This window comes from Phyllostomus discolor, chromosome 12, assembly GCF_004126475.2.
Source record: "Phyllostomus discolor isolate MPI-MPIP mPhyDis1 chromosome 12, mPhyDis1.pri.v3, whole genome shotgun sequence".
NCBI lineage: Eukaryota > Metazoa > Chordata > Mammalia > Chiroptera > Phyllostomidae > Phyllostomus > Phyllostomus discolor.
In genome coordinates this window covers 53,871,339-53,889,999 of record NC_040914.2, presented here as the reverse complement: position 1 = coordinate 53,889,999, position 18,661 = coordinate 53,871,339, and the positions used below count along the sequence as shown (strand labels likewise).

At 63.9% G+C, this 18,661-nt stretch overlaps 1 protein-coding gene across 2 annotated transcripts; it reads right to left on the bottom strand.

Moving 5' to 3' along the window:
* Positions 1–625: 625 nt before the first annotated feature.
* On the bottom strand, positions 626–18,661 carry KATNB1 (katanin regulatory subunit B1). Of its 2 annotated transcripts, none has more exons than XM_028502032.2 (20): positions 18,457–18,661; positions 17,137–17,422; positions 12,861–12,991; positions 10,880–10,997; positions 6,809–6,909; positions 6,419–6,460; positions 5,770–5,853; positions 5,455–5,570; positions 5,014–5,085; positions 4,695–4,845; positions 4,347–4,537; positions 3,976–4,106; positions 3,545–3,595; positions 2,921–2,988; positions 2,685–2,804; positions 2,444–2,593; positions 1,829–1,905; positions 1,674–1,748; positions 1,390–1,506; positions 626–1,056 (listed from the first exon to the last, which is right to left on the bottom strand). In XM_028502032.2, the coding sequence occupies exons 2-20, from the start codon at positions 17,174–17,176 to the stop codon at positions 924–926; spliced, it is 1,968 nt and encodes a 655-aa protein (XP_028357833.1). In that variant the 5' UTR covers positions 17,177–17,422; positions 18,457–18,661; the 3' UTR covers positions 626–923. The 2 variants fall into 2 exon arrangements, with proteins under 2 accessions (XP_028357833.1, XP_028357834.1); XM_028502033.2 differs by having other exon boundaries at positions 18,523–18,649.

Below are 18,661 nucleotides of genomic sequence, written 5' to 3'. Positions count from 1 at the left end.
ACCACCGGTGCAGGGCAGCCCCCCACCCCCACCACGGGGTGTGTTGGCCTGGACTTGGCCGCAGCCTTGGGGGATACTGTGCTCAGTGGGGTCCCCCCTCTGGCAGGGGTTGGGCCACCCACCCACTGCTGCCTCCGGGGGAGAAGCGAAGCCCACCGGCTGAGGCAGCTCGTCCCGGCCAGCCGGCCCTGGGGACTCCTGCACAGGGTGAAGTCCATTCAGAGCCCTCCTGGGGGGGCGGGGGACTGCCCCCCCAGCCCGGGGTCTGAAGGCTGCGTGGGGGGGGGCTCGGGTGCATGCTGGGGTCTGGGCCAGCACAGTGGTGGCCATGGCTGTGAGGCGGGGGTCCTAGCACCCTGCAGGATTCAGCTGTTGGCCTTGGAGGGCCCAATGCACCCCTGGGAGTGTGGCTGAGATGGAGGAGATGGTGGGGCGCCCCCTCACCTGTCTCCCAGCCATGGAGGAAGAGTTGCTGCCTCCCCACTTCCTCTCTCCCAAAGCCAGAATTGGCCCTTTCCTGTTTGCCCAGCACTCTGCTGCCCCCTGCTGGCCACACAGTCTCGTGCACCGTCCCTGCAGAAGCCCCTGTGGCCAAATATGCCCCTCCCCGCAAAAAAACCCAGAGTAAATACTTACAAATTTAATAAAATTTGCCTTATAAATTACAGCAGCAGCCGCAGGGCTTGGTTGGCTGCCCCAGGAAGCAAGATTTGGGCAAAGCTGGGCAGCCACTGCTGACAGGAGTCATCTGAGTTCAGGGCTGTGGAGGCGGCCGGTGGGTCAGTGCTGCCGCCTCCAGGACGGCCACAGGGCAGCGGAGGGGGCAGGGCAGAGGCTCACGGGCCGGTGGGCACACAGGGAGCAGGAGTGCGTGCTGAGGCCAGGCCCCAAGGGCTGCCAGGTGCCCCTGCCCACTAGACCCCTCAGTCCAAACTGGCCATGAGCAAGTGCAGCTCCCGGAAGGCACTGCCGTGGCGGCCGCTCAAGCCCGCCTTGCTCTTGACGAGGCCGCTGATGCCCTTGAGCTGCTTGTAGCAGAGCCGGCACTTGTGGAGCCTGTGGGCAGAGGGGCAGCACTTGAGGTGGCCGGCTGCCCGGATACCATGACGCCCCCTGACCCTGGGGCCTTGCCTGTCCTAACTACCCCGCCCGACCCCCGGGCCACACCAGGCCACGCCAGTGCTTCGGGCAGAGCCAGGCCACGGAGGAGCCCAGGCTCTGCTACCCCCGCCCGACACCCTGAGCCAGGGACTCTCTGTAGGCCCAGTGACCTCCTCCACAGCTGCTCTAGCGGGGCTTCCCAACAGCGGGCTGGGCCTCTTGGCCCGAGTGCCCTCAGCTGGCGTGGCACCCCTGCCCCCAACACAGGCACTTGGCCAGGCCCCTCACCTCTCCTCCCGGCTAATGTCCACGCCCACAGAGGGCGGGGCTGCCAGGATGTCAGTGATTAGCGGCAGAAACCGCTGCAGGATCAGCTTCAGCGAGGTGCAGCCTGTCTGGACATAGCTTCAGAGGCAGACGGCAGGACGGAGCCACAGACAGACAGACAGCAAGTACACAAAGACAGATGGGTCGGGGCAGATCAGAGACAGCCACCTCACGTGGTCCCTGCAGGAGCCTCTCTGTCCCCTCCTCTCCCTGCTGCGAGGCGGCCCGGGCTTCCCCACACGTACCTCTCGTACTTGCTCTGCAGAAGCTTCTCGATCTGCGGCAGGACCGTGGTGCACAGGTCCAGCTTCCACAGGGAGCTGGGGAGAGGCCCGGGGACAGGTGCCCTCAGCACCCAGCCCCGCCCCCTCCGCCCGCTCCGCCCACTGTGGCCACTTACGCTTTCTGGTTGACAATGTTCAGGAGGTCCACCACCACCGACAGGTCATTGATGGCCACGGCTGAGTCCACCGACGTCTGTGCAAACAGAATACCCGTCACAGAGGGCTGGGGACAGGGAGGCCCCTGCCTGGGTGTGGTGTGACGATGGGTTTTTTGTGGGGTATTAAGAAGAACACCTAAAATAAGAAGCCTCGCAAGGCCAGGCTCGGTGCTCAATGAATGGCAGCTGGTGAGCACCAGACTCCAAGATGCTCAATGAGTGGCAGCTGGTGAGCACCAGACTCCAAGATGCTCAATGAGTGGCAGCTGGTGAGCACCAGACTCCAAGATGCTCAATGAGTGGCAGCTGGTGAGCACCAGACTCCAAGATGCTCAATGAGTGGCAGCTGGTGAGCACCAGACTCCAAGATGCTCAATGAGTGGCAGCTGGTGAGCACCAGACTCCACGGGTGCTCAATGAGTGGCAGCTGGCGAGGACGAGGGTGGAAGCAATGAAGGTGGAGTCGGCCACAGTGCGGTGAAAGGGGCCTCCCACCTCCCCCACCGCCCCGCATCCTGTGGCCCTCTCCTCGGCCAGCCCTAAGCCCGGGGCAGGGGTGAGGACGGCCCTTGCCTTGATGTCACCTGTGGTCCACACGGCCCGCACGGTGTCCAGGTTCTTGTGGCGGCTGGTGAGCACCACGCACATGGTGTCGTGGCCTTTGCGGATCTGTGACATGGCATCCTCGTCCACCAGCTCTGTCTGCTGGGGGATCTTCACGGCCTGGGGGGATGGGGGCCCGGGCGCTGGCAGCGAAGCTCTCTACCCTTGCCCCATGGGCCTCCACCCCGCCCCTGGCTGGGTCCCCACTCACGGGCAGGAAGTCGGAAGCCTTCAGCCCGATGGGCTCATTTCGGGTGGCAGGGATGATGGCAGGCTCGGCCTTGGGTGCAGGGGTGGAAGTGACGGGCTGGGGCCAGGGCGGGGCCTCGAGCTGGAGGACCGGAGCACGGTGGGTGGGGGCCTGAGGGCTACCTTTCTGCCCCCAGCCCCGGCTCGGGGCCCAGCCCTGCTGTGAGTCTCCCATCACAGCCCGCCACCCTGACCTACGTTTGGCACCGGGAACTGCGTGTCCATGGCTGGGCTGGGCTTCGCCGCCTCCTTGGCTATGGCCATGTCTGGGGGCAAGAGGAAAGGTCCTCTGGGTCAGGAGGAAGGCGGGGGTTGGGGTGAGATCTGATGGCACCTGCAACCGTGGGGGGCAGAGCAGGAGCCCGCGGGCAGCCGGGGAGGGAGGCCCAAGGGCTGGGGCTGTGCCTGTACCCCACTTTCTCCCTCCCCCGTCCCAGGCCTGGCAGGAAGCAGGCGTCGGGCACCATGTGTGGAGGGGTCGCCGGGAAGCATGTGCCGGGGGTGCTGGTGGTGAGCGGGTGACCTCTCACCAGGCCCAGCATGCTCCTCCACAGCACCTGTGTGGTCTCTGGACCTGCCCATGTGGGGGTCTGCCCACCCTCTGCCCTCCTCACTAGGGTGCGGGCTCTGGGGGGAGCGCCTGCCTGCCTTGTCCGTGCCCACTCACCGGGGCCCAGCCTGGGGCCCAGCACAGTCGGCGGCCTTGAGCCAGTGGGAGAGAGACTAGGGTGGCGTCAGCGAGGGGAGGCCAGGGGAGGGGAAGGGCGGGGTCCTGAGGACTGGGGAGCTGGGAGCCAGGCTCCACCCCACCCCCCAGCTCACCATCTTCTGGGGGTGCTGGGAAGGGCTCACTTCTTCGGGGCGGTGTCCGACCTGTAGAGGCAAAGGGGGTGGGGATTCACACTGGCTGCCCGAGGCTCCGGTCTGAGCCCCTAGGGCTGAGGTGACCCGGGGTCCAGGGCTCTGTCAGGACACGGGTGACCACTGTGGGGAAATGGAAGGTAGTTTCCAGGCATGCCGCTGCAGACTTGGACCCTGCCCCTTCCCGCCCATTTGCCCTGTAGGCCTTCCTTTGCTCAGGGGACTGAGTGGCTGCCAGGGCGCTACTGGGGCCCAGAGGACCTGGGCCCGGAGCCTGGCCCGGTGGGTGCCAGGAACTCGGACACTGAATGGACGCAGTCCCCGGAAGGATCGCCTGCATCCCTTTCACAGAGGGGGACGCTGGGGTCCGAAGGGTGGGAGCCAGGCCTCACTGATGCTGTTCTTGGGCTGGAAGATCTCGTTGTAGTCCTCCGCGTTCTGGATCTCCGCCCGCGACTCCCGCTCGTCCCGGTCGTCCTCGCTGCTGGGGCTGCGGCGCTCGCTCTCCGAGTTCTGCTTCACCCTGTGGGGCGGCCAGGGCCAGTGAGGCCAAGCCAGCCCTGCCAAAGCCTTGCGGGGGATGGGCCTGCCTCCTGTGCCCCCCAGCGCCCCGAGCCCCACTCTGAGGCTTGCTGTGAGGTTGTGCTGGGACCCCAGTGCCCTGTGCCCCCCAGCACCCCGAGCCCACCTCTGAGGCTTGCTGCAGGTTGTGCTGGACCCCCTAGTTCCCCGTGCCCCCCAGCACCCCGAGCCCCAAACCCACCTCTGAGGCTTGCTGCAGGTTGTGCTGGGACGCTCGTAGATGCGCCGGAGTGGGGCAGTGGGAGGAGGGGGCTGATGAGCCAAGGGCCGGCTGTCCTGCACGGGGTCCTGGGCCACGGTGCCTGTCCTGGTGACCCGGGTCAGGTCCACCACGTAAGAGGAGACGTTGCTCTGGGCGAAGGCCACGCCTATCTGCAGGAAGGCCAGAGCTGGGGTGGGGCCCTTGCCAACAGCGGCCAGGGCACAGGTGGGCAGGGCCCCCTCAAGGGCCCGGTGGGAGTGGGGGCCCGGGGTGGGGGCTGGTGCAAGCAGCAGGGTGGCCCGGGGGGAGGGTGGGCAGCGCTCTCACCAGCTGGTTGTTGCAGACGGCCAGGTCGGCCACCTTGCCCCAGCTGACCGGGACCACGTCGAAGCAGCGCTCGGGCTCCCAGCCGTAGACGCGCAGCGAGTCCTGGCAGCCGCTGTACAGGCAGCAGCCGTCGGGGTTGAAGAGGATGCTCCTGGGCAGGGCGAGAGTGGGCCTCGGGTCCTAAGGAGCCCGGGGAGGCTGCGGGGGGGCCCCCGAGGACACGTGGGGGCAGACGGGGAGATGGGAAAGGCCCGTCCACACCCACACCCGCCTCCCCAGAGGAGGAAGGGCCAGGCCCACCGCCCGGCTGCCTGCGTACCTGACGGGCCCGGGCTCCCCTTCAATACAGCTCACCACCTGGAATTTCTCCAGGTCCCAGAAACGGATCGTCCTGCAAAGGTAGCCAGGCCGTGCTGGAAGCCAGGGCCCCATCGGCCTCCAAACAGCTCCCCCCACCCCCCGCCCCTACTCCTCAGAGCCATTAAGAGCAATGCCCTGGGCAGGGGGCTGGCCCTGGGCAGGCTGGGGGAGGGGACTCCGTGGACAGGAGACTAACAAGGGCTTTGGACCAAAGTCCGGGGAGGGATGGCTCCAGGGTCCTGTCTGGCCTGGCCTGGCAGTTAATTCCTTCCACATAGGCTCACCAGGCATGTGACAGATACCCCGGGTCACAGAAACAGACCTGGTACAGACACACACACACTCAGAGGCGGAGATGTGGGGGGCAGTGGTCTCGGGCCACGGGCCCGCGTCCCCTCACCTGTCCGAGCTGCCAGAGGCCAGGAGGTACTCGTTGGGATGGAACTCCACTACACTGACGGGCCCCGTGTGGCCGGGGAACTCGGACATCATCTTGCCAGCAGTCAGGTCCCAGAGCTGGGGCGGGGTGGGGCGGGGCGGGGATGAGGGCCAGGCCGGGCCCTGCCGCTTGCCCCTGTTCCAGCCCGAGCTCTTTACCCACACCCCACCGTCCGCTCCGGACGGGCTTGGGACACGCCATGCCAATCAGGAGGGAGGTGAGGGCCCCAGCAGACGCCAGCCCCCAGCCCTGGGCCCCGATTGCGCTGGCAGGTACCTTCACTGTGTGGTCATCCGCAGCCGACGCCAACCACTTCCCGTCGGGGCTGAACCGGAGACACCGCACGGCCTGGCTGTGCCCCTGAGGAAGGGACAGGACAAGGCATGGGGCTCACCTGAGGGGCTGGCCCAGGGGGCTCTTTGTCCCACTCCCCCGCCGGGGAGCAGGCAGTGGAGGGGACAGCGAGGGGACAGGCGCGCAGAAGCCCCCGAGGAACACTCCCCACGCGTGGTCCTGGGCCCCCGCCCTGCAGGCCGCTCCGAGAACTCTGGACTGCCCTCTCTGCACATCCAAGGCTGTGCCAACCTCCAGCCCTAACTCTGCGTTAGCCTCAGTGCTCCCACACTCCTGTGCATAGGCACCCCCTCCCCTGATGATGCCTGTTTCCTGCCTGTAAAAGCAGGGCACGGGGCACAGTTTGGTAAACGCGGTTCTGAGGGAACTCGTGGAGAGCTGGGGGTCCGGTGGACCCCCCACGGCACCCCTGCTCTGCTCCGGGTCCATGCTTCCCACTGGGACTCTCGTTTCCTACGCTCTCACCCACGGTGGACAGCAGGGCCCTTCCGCCCCTGCCAGTGGGGGCCCCACCTGTGCTCCACGCCTGCAAGGCGCTTGTGGGACGACCCGCCGAGGGTGCCTTCCTTACCCTGTACCGGAAGACACAGCCTTTCCTCCGGATGTCCCAGAGCTGCAGGGAGAGGGGCAGGGGCAGAGTCAGGACAGGTCACAGGCCTGGGCAGGCCCAAGGCCTGGGCCGGGGGGCAGTGTGTGGCTGGGAACGGAGAAAGGCTCCAGCGCCTCTGAGCCGTCACAGCCCAGAACGACAGGAGTCTCAAAACTGCACCCCCAAGCTGGTAATTTCGGGCAGAAGTGTCTGCCATGCGCCCACACCTCCCTTCTCCGGGAGAGTGTGAATGCCACCGCAGAGAGAGGACGCCCCCACAAAGAGCCGGACATCTGCCCCCTTGGAAGGGACACACAGCCGGGGCCCACTGCCAGCCTCGGGCAGGACGCAGGGCTCCGCGCGGTGCCTCACCTTGATGTTCGTGTCCTGCGACCCCGAGGCCACGAACTCGCCGTACGGGTGGAAGTCCAGGCTGCAGATGTTGGCCTTGTGCCCCACGAGCGTGCGGAGGACTGAGGGAGGCAAGCAGAGACGGCGCGTGAGGGGCGGACGGAATGGCCAGAGAGAAAGGGCTGTGGTGTGTGCGTGGGCTTTCCCGTGAGCCGAAGAACAGCACAGGCTGTAAAATGCGGGGAAGTCAACCCTGACAACCCATCTTCCGGTTTTCCTCCTGAGAAGCAACAGCCATTTCTGTTACGACCAGAGCCCCTAGAAATTGCATCTCGAACCCCCCGCAGCTTGCCTCTGGGCTCGGCCCCGTGTGCTCCCGTGAGAGCGAAGGGCGAGGGGTGCCAGGCAGAGGGGAGCGGTGGGCAGAGGCCCCAAGGTGGGCACGAGGAGGGCACGCCCGGGGTGGCCCTGGCGCCCACACTAGCCCGCCGTCCCAGGGAGGGCAGCCATGAGGACAGGCCCGGGGCCTCAGAGCCGGGGCCGTGGGGCAGATCGCCACCGGCTGCCCCAGGAAACCACGTCTCCCAGCCTCCAAGCTTCTGCAGGCAGCTCCCTGGCCCGGCCCAGCTCGGCCCGTGGGCAAATCGCATTTCTGTCTCGGGTACCAATCAAATTCGCCTCCTCTTTCTGGCCTCGTGTGTCTTGCTTTTTAAAAGATTTATAATTCCACTGTCTGGATGGAACCGATCACCCCATGCGTGCCGGGGCCAAGTGGCACGGGCGTCCAGCCATGCTTGGGGTGGGGCCCGGGTGAGACAGGGTGCCGGAGAGGCAGCAGCAGGCTCTCTGTGGACGGAGGTGCTCACGCAGACACCAGACGCGTCGCTTCAGGGATGAGAGTCGAGCTCCGAGCACTGGGTGAACCAAACAAACCACTGCGTGACGGTCCGCACCCTCCAGGTCCAGGCCCGGGGCTCTTGGGCCGGGCAGAAGGGGGGGCAGTCTCTGGCTCTGCTCCTGGTCTGCTGTGTGGCCCTGGGCCGTCCCATGCAGGGTCCTGGTGAGGGTCACGTAATGAAATGGATGTAAAGTTCTCATCGTGGGCCTGACACGCGGTGAGTGCTCAATAAATTCGAGTTATAAAAATCCTCGTTGTAAGTTCTTTATGAAACAAGGCCTGGCTCCATCCTTCCCTCCGTCTCCCGCGCTGCACCTGCTCCTCAGGCGCTTGTCCTGGTTCTCCGTCCTGTGGCCCCAGCGATGGCCCAGTGCTCAGTGCCGTGGCCTCTGGGCACCTCCCCCCCTTGTCCCAGGACATCCGCCGAGCACCAAACAGGCTAAGTGGTTTCTGAGCACGAGCCTCCCCAACCCCAGCATTGCCAGGAGGCGGGTGAGGGCCAGAGGCTCCGGCGGGGAGCGGCCCACAGGAGGCCAGCCAGCAAGGTGCAGAGCCAGACTCCAAACCAGGCGCCTCGCTCTTGAGCAGCTGGGTCACACATGTCTCAAGCCCCTGGGACCAGACAGGCGCAGCTGAGAGTGGGTGCCAGGGAGCTGCCCCGGCTGCCATCTACCTGGAGGACGAAGCCCCTCCCACTGCCCGCCACACGCAAGCTGCACCCCAGTGGGCGGGCCTCTGCCCGGGACCAGGGCGCTCCCAGCACATCCTTCAGAGCTTGTGACAGGGCACCCGCCGCGCCTGTCCACTGCGCACTTAACTCGACCGCACCACACCCTGCGAGGCGGCCCCTCCTCGCTATCCGTGGCGGCACGTGCCACCGGGGCTCAGCGCTGCGTCTCTGGTCAAGGAGGCGGCGGGCACAAGCCGCCCGGCCCAGGGCCTGAAGGGGGCAGACTCGGGCTGGCTCCTGCTTCGGCCCCTGGCTCCACATCACACAGCCAGGTTTCCAAACCCTGCCACACCCCGAGAGGCCATGGGGGGTCCCGCCCTGTGTGGGCCGGCTTCGTGAAGCGCAGGCCGCCTCCCTGTGGCATCCCAGCTGAGCCGCCCTCGCCCCCGGGCCGTGCCACGGAAAGCAGGCAGGGCCGCATTCTTCTGGCGTGACTCCTGCCTTTGCCCTTCCGTCCCGGGAGGGCCCTCGGGAGGCCTCCGTCACGGGGTCTGCCACAGGAGTCCCGTGAGGGAGGCTCCACGCCACCCCAGCCGAGCAGCTGCTCGTCCTCTGCCCGAGCCCCCCAGTGACGGGCTGCCTTTCGAAGCAACCCACGTGACAGCCAGCAGCTCCCCCAGAACGCCTCCTGCACCCGGTGCCTACCGGCCTGTCCCGAGCACTCAGGCCGTGGTGGGTAGGGCGGGAGGTGGGCCCGAGGCCAGCTCCTCCTGCCAAGGCCGCTGAGGGCAAGCTTCTCTCCCACCAGAGAAATCCCCCAAACCCAGGGCAGCAAATGCCAGGGCGGAGACCGCTGGGATGGGAACTTCGACACACGGATGCGAGTCTCAGCCGCTGCCACTCCCGGCCACAGGGCTGTCACCGAGCTCGAGGCCTGGCCGACCCAGCCCTGCATGAGAACCCCTGGGGAAGCTCACTCACTGAAAGCCAGACACTGGGCTGCCGCTCCCCGGAGCCACGTCCTGGGAGGGGGGTCTGGGCCATGTGTGTGCCGAGCTGGAGAATAGCCAGCCCCGGGGGCCAGTGCCCGGGGCTTCCAGACAGCGGCCTCCAGCTTCCGCTCTCCACCCGCCTTACGGAGCGCTCGCGTTTCCCCCACGTGTGAAACGCTCGTGGCCGAGAACGCACAGCGCCCGTGTCTTCTCTCCTGCCCCTCCCTCCTCAGGGCCTGGTGGATGGCTGGTGCCGCCCGCTGGGGTCTGGGTTCAGGCCGAGGCTCCCTGGCTGGAGAAGCGTCTTCTGCCCGAGCCTTTCTGCTTTCTCAGCTGGAGCCCGGGCAGCTGGCCTTGCCCTGGCCCCCGGCCCCTGGAGCCCAGCGATGCCCCAGCACAGACGCCGCGGGTCCCGTGCGTGCCCAGGCAGCGGGACCACGTGCTGAGATGCTGAGCCTGCAGCCTGCTTGTTCTAAGAGATCCTGGGGTCGGTTCTTCTTAAGCAGCCCCCTGGCAGGTGGGCAAGCATTCCCCAAGAGGCCCAGGGGCGCCATCTTTCTTAGGGGCCATCTAACAAGAGGCCAGCTGCTCCTGGGCGGGACGAACCTGGCCACAGGGGTGCGTGGACGACGGCCACTGTCCTGCAGCAGAGGCAGACAGAGCACACGCCGCAGGAGGGGCCCAGAGACCTGTGCGTCCCGGCTCAGCCGGGGGCTGTCTTCTGGGAGAAGCAGGCTTGCCACAATCCACGCCACCCTTTCTTCCCTTCAGGCCGTGGGTGGCCTCCCGCCCAGCATGCTGGAGAGGCAGGGCGAGAGGTGGGCAGTCACCAGCGAGCAGACGGGTTTACTTGGGCCTCTCACCATGGGCCTGCACAGTGTTCTGTGCTCACGTATGAAACGTTTTTAGAGAGAGACTGCAGCCGAACCGTGCTGTTTAGACAGACGGTGGGAAGGAGCAAAACTCCAGGCAAGAGGGGAGAAGGCTGAGGCCTCTGAGAACAGGGAGGAGCGGGCAGAGGCTCCCTTTCTCCTCTGTGGGTGTCTGCGGAACCACCGGCACGTGGCGCCCGCACCCTGTCCAGCCCCTCAAACGGTGGGAACAAAGCCAAAGCGAAGCGCAAGGGGACGGGAGGCCCGGCCGCCCCAGCCCTGCTCCTGCAGGCCACAGTCAGAGACACTGAGTGGGGGCCGCCCCGACTCGGGGCACCCCCCAGCACGCCCCACACGGCCACCTCGCCCCTTCACGTGTCCTGTGTGGCCCCTGGTGGCACTGATGTTCTTCCAGGTTCTGCATCCACACAGACACCCACCCGCCCACCCACACAGTCGTCCATTTGGACATTACTGGGCAGCTCCTTGGGGCACGTGCTGAGACCGGACTGGTCACTCCTGCCAGGTGGGTGGGAGCGGGGGCGGAGTGGGTCACCCCGCTGTCCGGTCAGTGCTCCAGGAGGGAGGCACCCAACCTGGTTGGGGCAGAGGGAGGCGACTGGACAGGGGGCCATGGGGAAGGCAAGCACGGAAGCCTACTTTTGGCAGCTTCCAGGTCCCAGACGCGGATGGAGCCCGACTGGGAGCCGGCCACAATGAGCTCCTCGGGGGCGTTGAGGCGGACGCTCTCCACTGGGGACGTGTGACCCGTCAGGCTCTGTGGAGAGAGGGCGGAAGCTTCAGTGCACTGCGTGGACAGACCCCCAGCGGCTGCCCCAGATGAGGGGCCCCCAGGAAGCCTGTCAGCAAGAAGTGGCCCAGGCAACGGAGCCACACCCAGCTCTCCCCGACGGCAGAGCAGCCGCCGCTCTCGGCCTTGGCCTTGGCTCCCAGGGCTGAGAGTGGGCCAGACCCCGGTCATGCTCCCTCCCCTTCCCCCGTTCACTATGCTCCTGACAGACGCCACCTGCAGACATGGCCCTGGGCCCCTTGGAGGGCAGCAGCTGACCCTTCGGTCTGAGTCCAAACTGCCGCCCACCTAGGCTCTGCTCCAGCTCCTCTCCCTGCCTGGCCCAGGCCCCTCAGGAGCGGAGACCACGGCAGCAGCGAGGCCTGGCTCGCCAGCGGCGCCCCTCTTGCCCTTCTGAAAGGCCTGGATCCCCGGAGGACCCAGCCTAACCCCCAGGAAGGGGCTCTCCGAGCCCACAGCCCAGGAGTCACTTTGCTGGAGAACACGGGCAGTCTCATCCAACCCGGCCGGCCGGAGCTGGCCAGGCCGAGCCCAGGAGGAAGGGTGGAAAGCGCTGGCCTTTCCAACCCCCATGGAGAGAGGTCGGGATCTGAAATCCATGCAGCGTCACTCCCAGCCCGAGGCTCGGGGGTGGCTCCATCGGCGTCTGCTAAGGCCGTTCCTCACGGGGGCTGGGGACAGTGAGACCGCTCCTCAGCGAGAAGCAGCCGGGTCCGACTCCCAAACGCTGTCGGCAGGAGCCCACCTCGGTGCAAACCTGTGAGTCAAAAGCGTGACATTGCCCTGTGCCGCACGGCTGAGTGCGGACAGAGTGAGGCTCCCCCGCTCCTGGCGGGAATGCAAACTGATTTCTGGAGGGCAACTTGGCAGCCTGTTTTGAAAGCTTTTTTAAAAAAGTGCACCCCTTTGGACTGAATGCATGGATCACAGATCTGTTAAAGATGTAGGCAGGTGAGAATGTTCGCCGTGTGGCTGAGCAGAGCCGCAAGGCTGCGCAGGGCCTCCACACTGGGGGCGGGGTGGGGCGGGGCTCCGCTGCTTCCGGCTCCTCCCACAACGGCACACCACCAGGCCATTAAAGGTCGTGTCGTTAAAGGGTATTTGTTGACACAGGAAAATGCTCACGTATTGTTATTTTTAATAACATACTGTTCCATTCAATACCATAGTTCTGTGTGCACACATGTACGTGTGCTTGCACATGTGTACATGCACAGAAACAGGTCTGCACACGCATGCACCTGCGCGTCTGTGTATCTATGTCAGCACCTACAAGGGCACCGATCGAAACACCAACACAGTGGTCTTGGGCTGATGGAGCTCTAGAGCACAATGCACTGTCGAGCATTTTCCTCCTTTGGGACTTCCTGGATTGGACCCCAGTTTTGGGCACTGAACGCAGTCGTGTGCGCAGGAGGGGGAAGTGCCGCTGGAGAACCAGCTCCCTGCCCAGCCCCAGCCGAGCGCCCGGAGATCCTTTCAGCAGAACGAGGTAGGGAACACACCAGTCACCCCCACACACAGCTGAGGGTGGGCGGACGGGCTCTGGGCAGGGCAGGCTGGGATTCGTTCTAGCCTTCCCATGCAGGCTCCCCGGGTGCTGTTCTACAGCGGGGGGGTGTCCCTCTGCCTGAGGACCGGCCACTGTCCCTGACGTCTGGGGCCGCCCTGGCTCTCCCAGGGCAGACAGCTGGGGGAGGCACGGATGTGGTGCTCTGTCCCCCAGCCCTTGGGGTGGGCGCCCAGAGGAGCGGGTGCCTGCTGCTGCCGCAGCCCCGCCCTGCTCATAGTCCCCTCCCCGCCCTGCCCCCACGGCCGGCCGAGGCTCACCATGATGCAGTTGGGCTTGTTGATGGACCACAGGTTGACGCGGCAGTCATCCCCGCCTGTCGCCAGCAGCCGCCCGGAGCCTTTGCCCAGCACCAGCGAGGACACGTTGCTGGCGTGGGCGACGATCTCTTCTGCACGGGAAAGGGCATGGGAAAGGGCACGGGGGGGGGGGGGCAGTCAGGTGCTGGACGGGCCTCTGGGGCGAGGGTAGGCTTGGCCCGCTTGGCCTCCAGCTCTGGCACCAGGTGCCCCTCTCGAGGGCTCTGCCCCTTCAGCTCCCCTTTGGGCCCAGACACCCCTCGTGACGCCGGGTGACGAGGCTGGGCCCAGGCCTGGGCCTGAACCAGAAACGGCTATTTCTCCACCTCGGTCATTCCCATCCCACCCGAGGCCTCATGCTTTTCTTCCTTTCCTGCACGCTCCCTGGTAATACTATTGACCTTACTATGCTCGGTTCTTAGAAGCGACTTGCTATTTTTATTTAACTCTGTTCTGTAAGCAATGATATCCATGAAATTACAAGTGTGATATGTTCATTATATTTTTTCTGTGATACAAAAAGGAAAAGGAAAGTCGTTATTAAGGTAGAAAACTTTGACCCACACACCACCTAAGCACCCTGCAAGTTGCCACTGGCTGTGCATACAAACCCCTCTTTGGGGAAAACGTTTTAAGAGCCGTTCAGGTCAAGTGTAAACAAGCTGTCCCCCGGGGAGCTCACCCAGGGCTTCAGCCCCCAGCTTCAGAACCACGGACCCCGTTCTACCCTGAGCTCTGCTCTTGCAGGCTGTGTGGCCTGAGACAGGTCCCTCGCCCTCTCTGAGGGCAGGGCTCCTCATCTGGTACGTGGGGACGATAACAGAGCCCGGCTCATGAGCTGCTGAGGACTCGGTGAGACAGGCCTGTGAGCTGGAGCAAGTGCTCTGTGTTGTCAGGCAGGCTGAGGGTGATCACCACGCAGACAGCGGGCGCTGGGACCCCTGGTGGGCACAGGAGGGTGGGCTGCACAAGGAGAGGGCAGCCGCCCGAGGGGTCTGGGTGTGAGGGGGTGGGAGTGAGGGCTGACCAGTCAGAGTGGGAGGTGAGATCTCTGTGGGCAGCCTCCAGGGCCCCTGGTCTGGCCGGCAGGGGCAGGGGAGAAAAGCCCCAGGGGCATCAGTGCTCCAGGGAGAATGAGACACAGCAAGGAGCCAGGAGGCAGCCCAGGTCTCCCAGCTCATTCCTGAGTGAGTCCCTCCTGGGAGGAAGGGGCAGACAAGACAGGTGTCCAGACCCAGGAGGAGGGAAAACCCCGCCACGCCCACAGGCCGAGGCAACTAGGGAGCGACTGGGAGGCAACTGGGAGGCTGGCTCGGGTGACAGTCTCTACCCTGCCTGGGGGTCTCTGTGGTACGGACCTCAGACCGCAGAGAAGCTGGGGGACTGGGCCCAGGAAGGCTGCTGGCCCGGCAGCCTGGCTCAGAGTGGCTACCAACACTGCCCGGGAACCCTGCCGCGGGCTCGACCTCAGGGCCCGGCCAGAGCTGCGCACAGGCAGCACCCCAAGCCCGCCGGGGCGAGAGTCCCCCGCAGCCCCAGTGTCAGCCAGGGCCTCAGGGGCCCCGTCCCCCCACAGCTCAGGACACGGCAGAGACAGAGCAGCCTGGGCTCCTCCGGGGCTCTAGCCACAGGCACCTGTCTGTTCAAGAGCTTTTCTGCTGAGCCAGAGTGCTGCCCAGGCCAGGAAGCGGCGAACCACCTTCTCCCTGAGCACGCGCGCCCAAGCCTCAGGCCCTCTGCCTTCCTCTGATGCCACTCCGCGTGTGCCCTGTCCCCGCCCATGACCTACCTACAGGCCTGGGTGTCTACCCTGGCTCTCACGCTTTCCGGGGCAAGTTCTGGCCTCACTGGGCCTCCTGAGCACACTGCCACCCCTCTCTGGGCCCCACGACCCCTGCCCCTGGACACGGCCATTCATTCACAATATATTTGATTTGTGGGAGCCTGTTCCAGGCCCAGCACTGGGGAGACAGCGGGGGAATGAGAGTGATAAAGTTCCCGTCTTCATACTATGGCCTGGTTGGGTAGTTCCTGGGTCAGGGCAAACAGCTGGGGGAACCACAGGCTTGGGGGTGAAAAGAATGTGGAGGTTAGGCCCTTCCGGAAGGGCTCAGACCACTCCCCTCCAAGCAGCCTGACCAGGGACTGACCGGAGCCCCCGGAGGGCTGGGAGGGAGGAGGGGGCACACCACAGGCACCATGCAGAGGCGGCCTTGGCATGGGGCACTGGCCCCAGGGTGCCCCTCTGGCCTGGAGGACAAACCCACTGATGACCCACGCCTGGGCACTGGATTTTGGTGCAAATAGATGATGGTCGCACACATCCTACAGGTGGCTGCTGCTCTGCCCTGTGGCAGATGCCCAGGCCAGCTTCCCAAGCACAGGTGGCACAGCCTGGGCCCCGTGTCCCAGCCAGAGCCGGGAATACCGCATTCTGGCCAGAGGCACTGAGGACGAGTATTCAGTGACCCCATGCGGGCTCAGTGACCTTCTGAGTCTCAGACTCTAGAGCCACAAGGAGTCAGAGGTCACTAGCCTTGGGCCCTTCAGATAGCTAAACTGCTGTGTAGTGAAACTGTCAGACACCGAAGCACATGACCTCCCCCCTGAGCACTTTCACGGCGTGGCCTCGCCTTTCAGCTGAAGCGAAGCCTCGGAAGGGCTGGGGTCCTCAGCAGCCTCCGTGGGGCCACATTCTCCCCAGGGCGGTGCTGCGGCCTGTGGCTCCCTGGACGTCGTCCATCGCCCTGAACTCCCTGCCTCAGGGCCTCTGCATGCGCGGCTCAGGGCGCCTTCACTGCCTCCCGACCCTGCTCCCTGTCACCTACTTAACTGATTCAAAGCACAGGTCCCAGCTTAGAATTCAAAGGGGGACAAGGGGGTGTGGCGATCTGATTCCTGCTGGTCCCTCTCCCCAGGCTCTGCACCCCGTTTCACAGGGACCTTGTCTGTTTTGTTGCCTACTGCCTCCCTCCTGCCTGGCTCTGGGCTCAGGCAGGGCCAGCTGTTACAGGGGCAGATACACAACCCCAGTAAACGCAAAGCCACTCGGTCCAGAGTGGACCTTCCTCAGGAAACCTTAACAGGATTCCCCCAGAACCCTCGGGCTTAGAGGAACAATTGGAAAATGATCCAAACCCTTCATTTTACAAATAAAGACACCGAGGCCCAGCAAATAGCTTTGCCCGAATTCCCACAGCTAAGAAATGGAGGAGCCTTGCCCCAGCTTCTGGAAACTGCCCAGGAACAACTCACAGCACAGGCGACCAACTGGGCACCAAAATTATGCCAACCAGTTACTCCGAGTAGGGGGCGGGGGGCAGGGGGACCGGCCCACAGAGGCACCAAGGAGTAGAGCAGCAGTCCTCCAAAAAAAAAAAAAAAAAAAAAGACCTAGGGAAACTTGGGGTCCTCAAGATCCTTTCAGGGGGTCCAAGAAAACAAAACTATATTTTATAATAATAGTAAGATGGTAGTTGATTTTTACGCTCTCATTCGCTCATAAGAACACAGTGGAGTTTCCCCGAAGATATACGACATGTGATGACATCATCATTAATGGCATGTTTGATGACGTGTCCTTGTTTGAAAATAGCTTTGCAATACTGTCCCAGTATTGCTAACATGGTAAATCACGGTAGATACAACCCCCGTAAACAAAAGCTCTCTGGGGCCCTCAGTAATTCTTTAGAAATTAAAGAGGCCCCCAATCAAAGAGGTTTCAGAGCTGCTACGTAACGATGGGAGTGGGTCGTGCCCACACTCAGTTACGGGCCAGAGCCCTGCCGACACCCCTCTGCCTGCCCTCTCCCCTGGCCCCACCCCAAGATGCCCTCACCTGACAGGGGAAGTTTGACTTCGAGATACCTGAAAATGCCAGGAATGGAGGCCTTTCGGAATTTCTCGCCCCACCCCGCCCGTCAGCCTGACGGGAACTCCTGCACTACGTGCTTTACTACGTCCATTTTCTCACTTGAATCTCGCAGCAACTCTAGAACGCAGGTGTGAGTACCTGTCTGTGCAGACAGGAAACCCAGCCTCCGAGAGGTTTGGTCGCCTGGCCAATGCCACCCGGCTAAGTGCCAAAGTCATGGTTTGCATTTGGTCTGTCTTACTCCAAGGCCTGGGAGTCTCCCCTTGGGCCAAGGAGAGACGACAAAGCTGGGGGTTCAGGCCACCCCAGAACAAACAGCTAACAAGTACATGGGACATGAAACAGAAAAAGAAATCTACTCACGCAACTTCCAGGCCATCTTGGTGACCACAGGGGTGGCCATCCTTCCGTTGTCTGGCACCTGAAGCTCCACCCACAAAAGACTGTCTTCCTTGAGGGGTGGGGGTGGACCCCCCCAGATCTGCCAGTCAAGTTGGCAGGGAGTTCCCACACATCCAGGCAGACGGAATGCCTTTCTCCTGGCTCTGGACTGACTCTTCGTTTTAAATCATCCACAGCAGCCTGAGCACACCTGGTGGGATCCTGGATCATGGACTGTCAGGCTGAGCCATCTTAGCTCAACAGCGGGCTGGAACACAAACAGAGGGGACGGCTTGTTAGGAAACACTGGGTGGGAACACTGACTGGCAGACTGCAGCTGCAACTCTCTGGATCCCTAAGGACACTCGATAAAGACAGACACCCACCAAAGCCACCAGGGCCAGGAGCTGCACTACCAATGCAATTTGAGAATCAGGAGAGGGGGCACCTCAGGCAGGGTGACTGGGAAAACAGGGAAAAAGAAGGTCCTCCCAGAAGCCAGGATGATGGGAGGAGGCGCTGCTCCAGGAGGCTGGTGCTGGAGATGCAGCAGCCGCAGTGGGGCGGGGAAGAGCACATGGCTGCAGGTTTGATAGATTTCTGGGAGTCACTGTTTTGTCTGACCTATGGGAAGGGGGTGGAGTCAAGGCTAAGCTTAGGGGCCCAGGAGAGGCACCCCAGGGGCAGGTACTGAAATCTTCTCTGGGGAGAATGTCAAACAGGGCCCTGAGGATCCATCACCCCTACCTCCACCCCCAGTTTGTGGCAAGGGAACTACTCCTGGTCTCTTGAAATTCCCAAGGACAGCGCTGGGAACTAGGTCCCAGCTGGGCATGAGTCGGTATGACTCCTCAACTTTAAAAGGCCACCTACGGTGCCTCCTCTCCCTTCCTCCACGCCTTTTTTTCCCATGAAACCTCTCCTCTCCATCCCCTTTCTCCTAGGTTCCCCAGTCCTGCCTCTCTAGTTCCCCGTTCACACACATGTTGTTTTCTGAGTTCCCTAATGTGGTCCCTGACTCGCCAGACCCTTTACTGCCCTTTCCCCTCTGTTACCAGTATCCCCATTCATTCACTCTCCTGCTTCCAGCGTCCCTATTCATCACTCATCCTCCCGCAGACCCCCAGCTCCGCTTCCGGCCTCCTCGGTTTGGCCCTCTGGCCTCCAGGCCGGTCCCGCCCCACCCGAGCTAAGGCCGGTCCCTTGGCCTCTGCTGATCCTCCCACTCCTCTCAGCTTGCGGGATGGATTCCAGCCTCCCCGCGCCCAGAACCCTCTCCGCCGCAGCGCGGCCTGGCCCCACCTGGCTCGGCCCACTGCAGGGCCCACCGTACGTCCCCTCGCCTCCTCTCCCCGTAGCCCACTCCACCTGCAGCTGCGGCTCCCGAGGCCGAGGCTCTGCTCCGGCGACCCCCACTTGCCTCCATCCCCTGCCCTGATTGGCCGCTGCTTGACAACCGACCCTCACAACAAAACCTCCGACTCAGAGCCCCGCCCTCCTCGCCTTC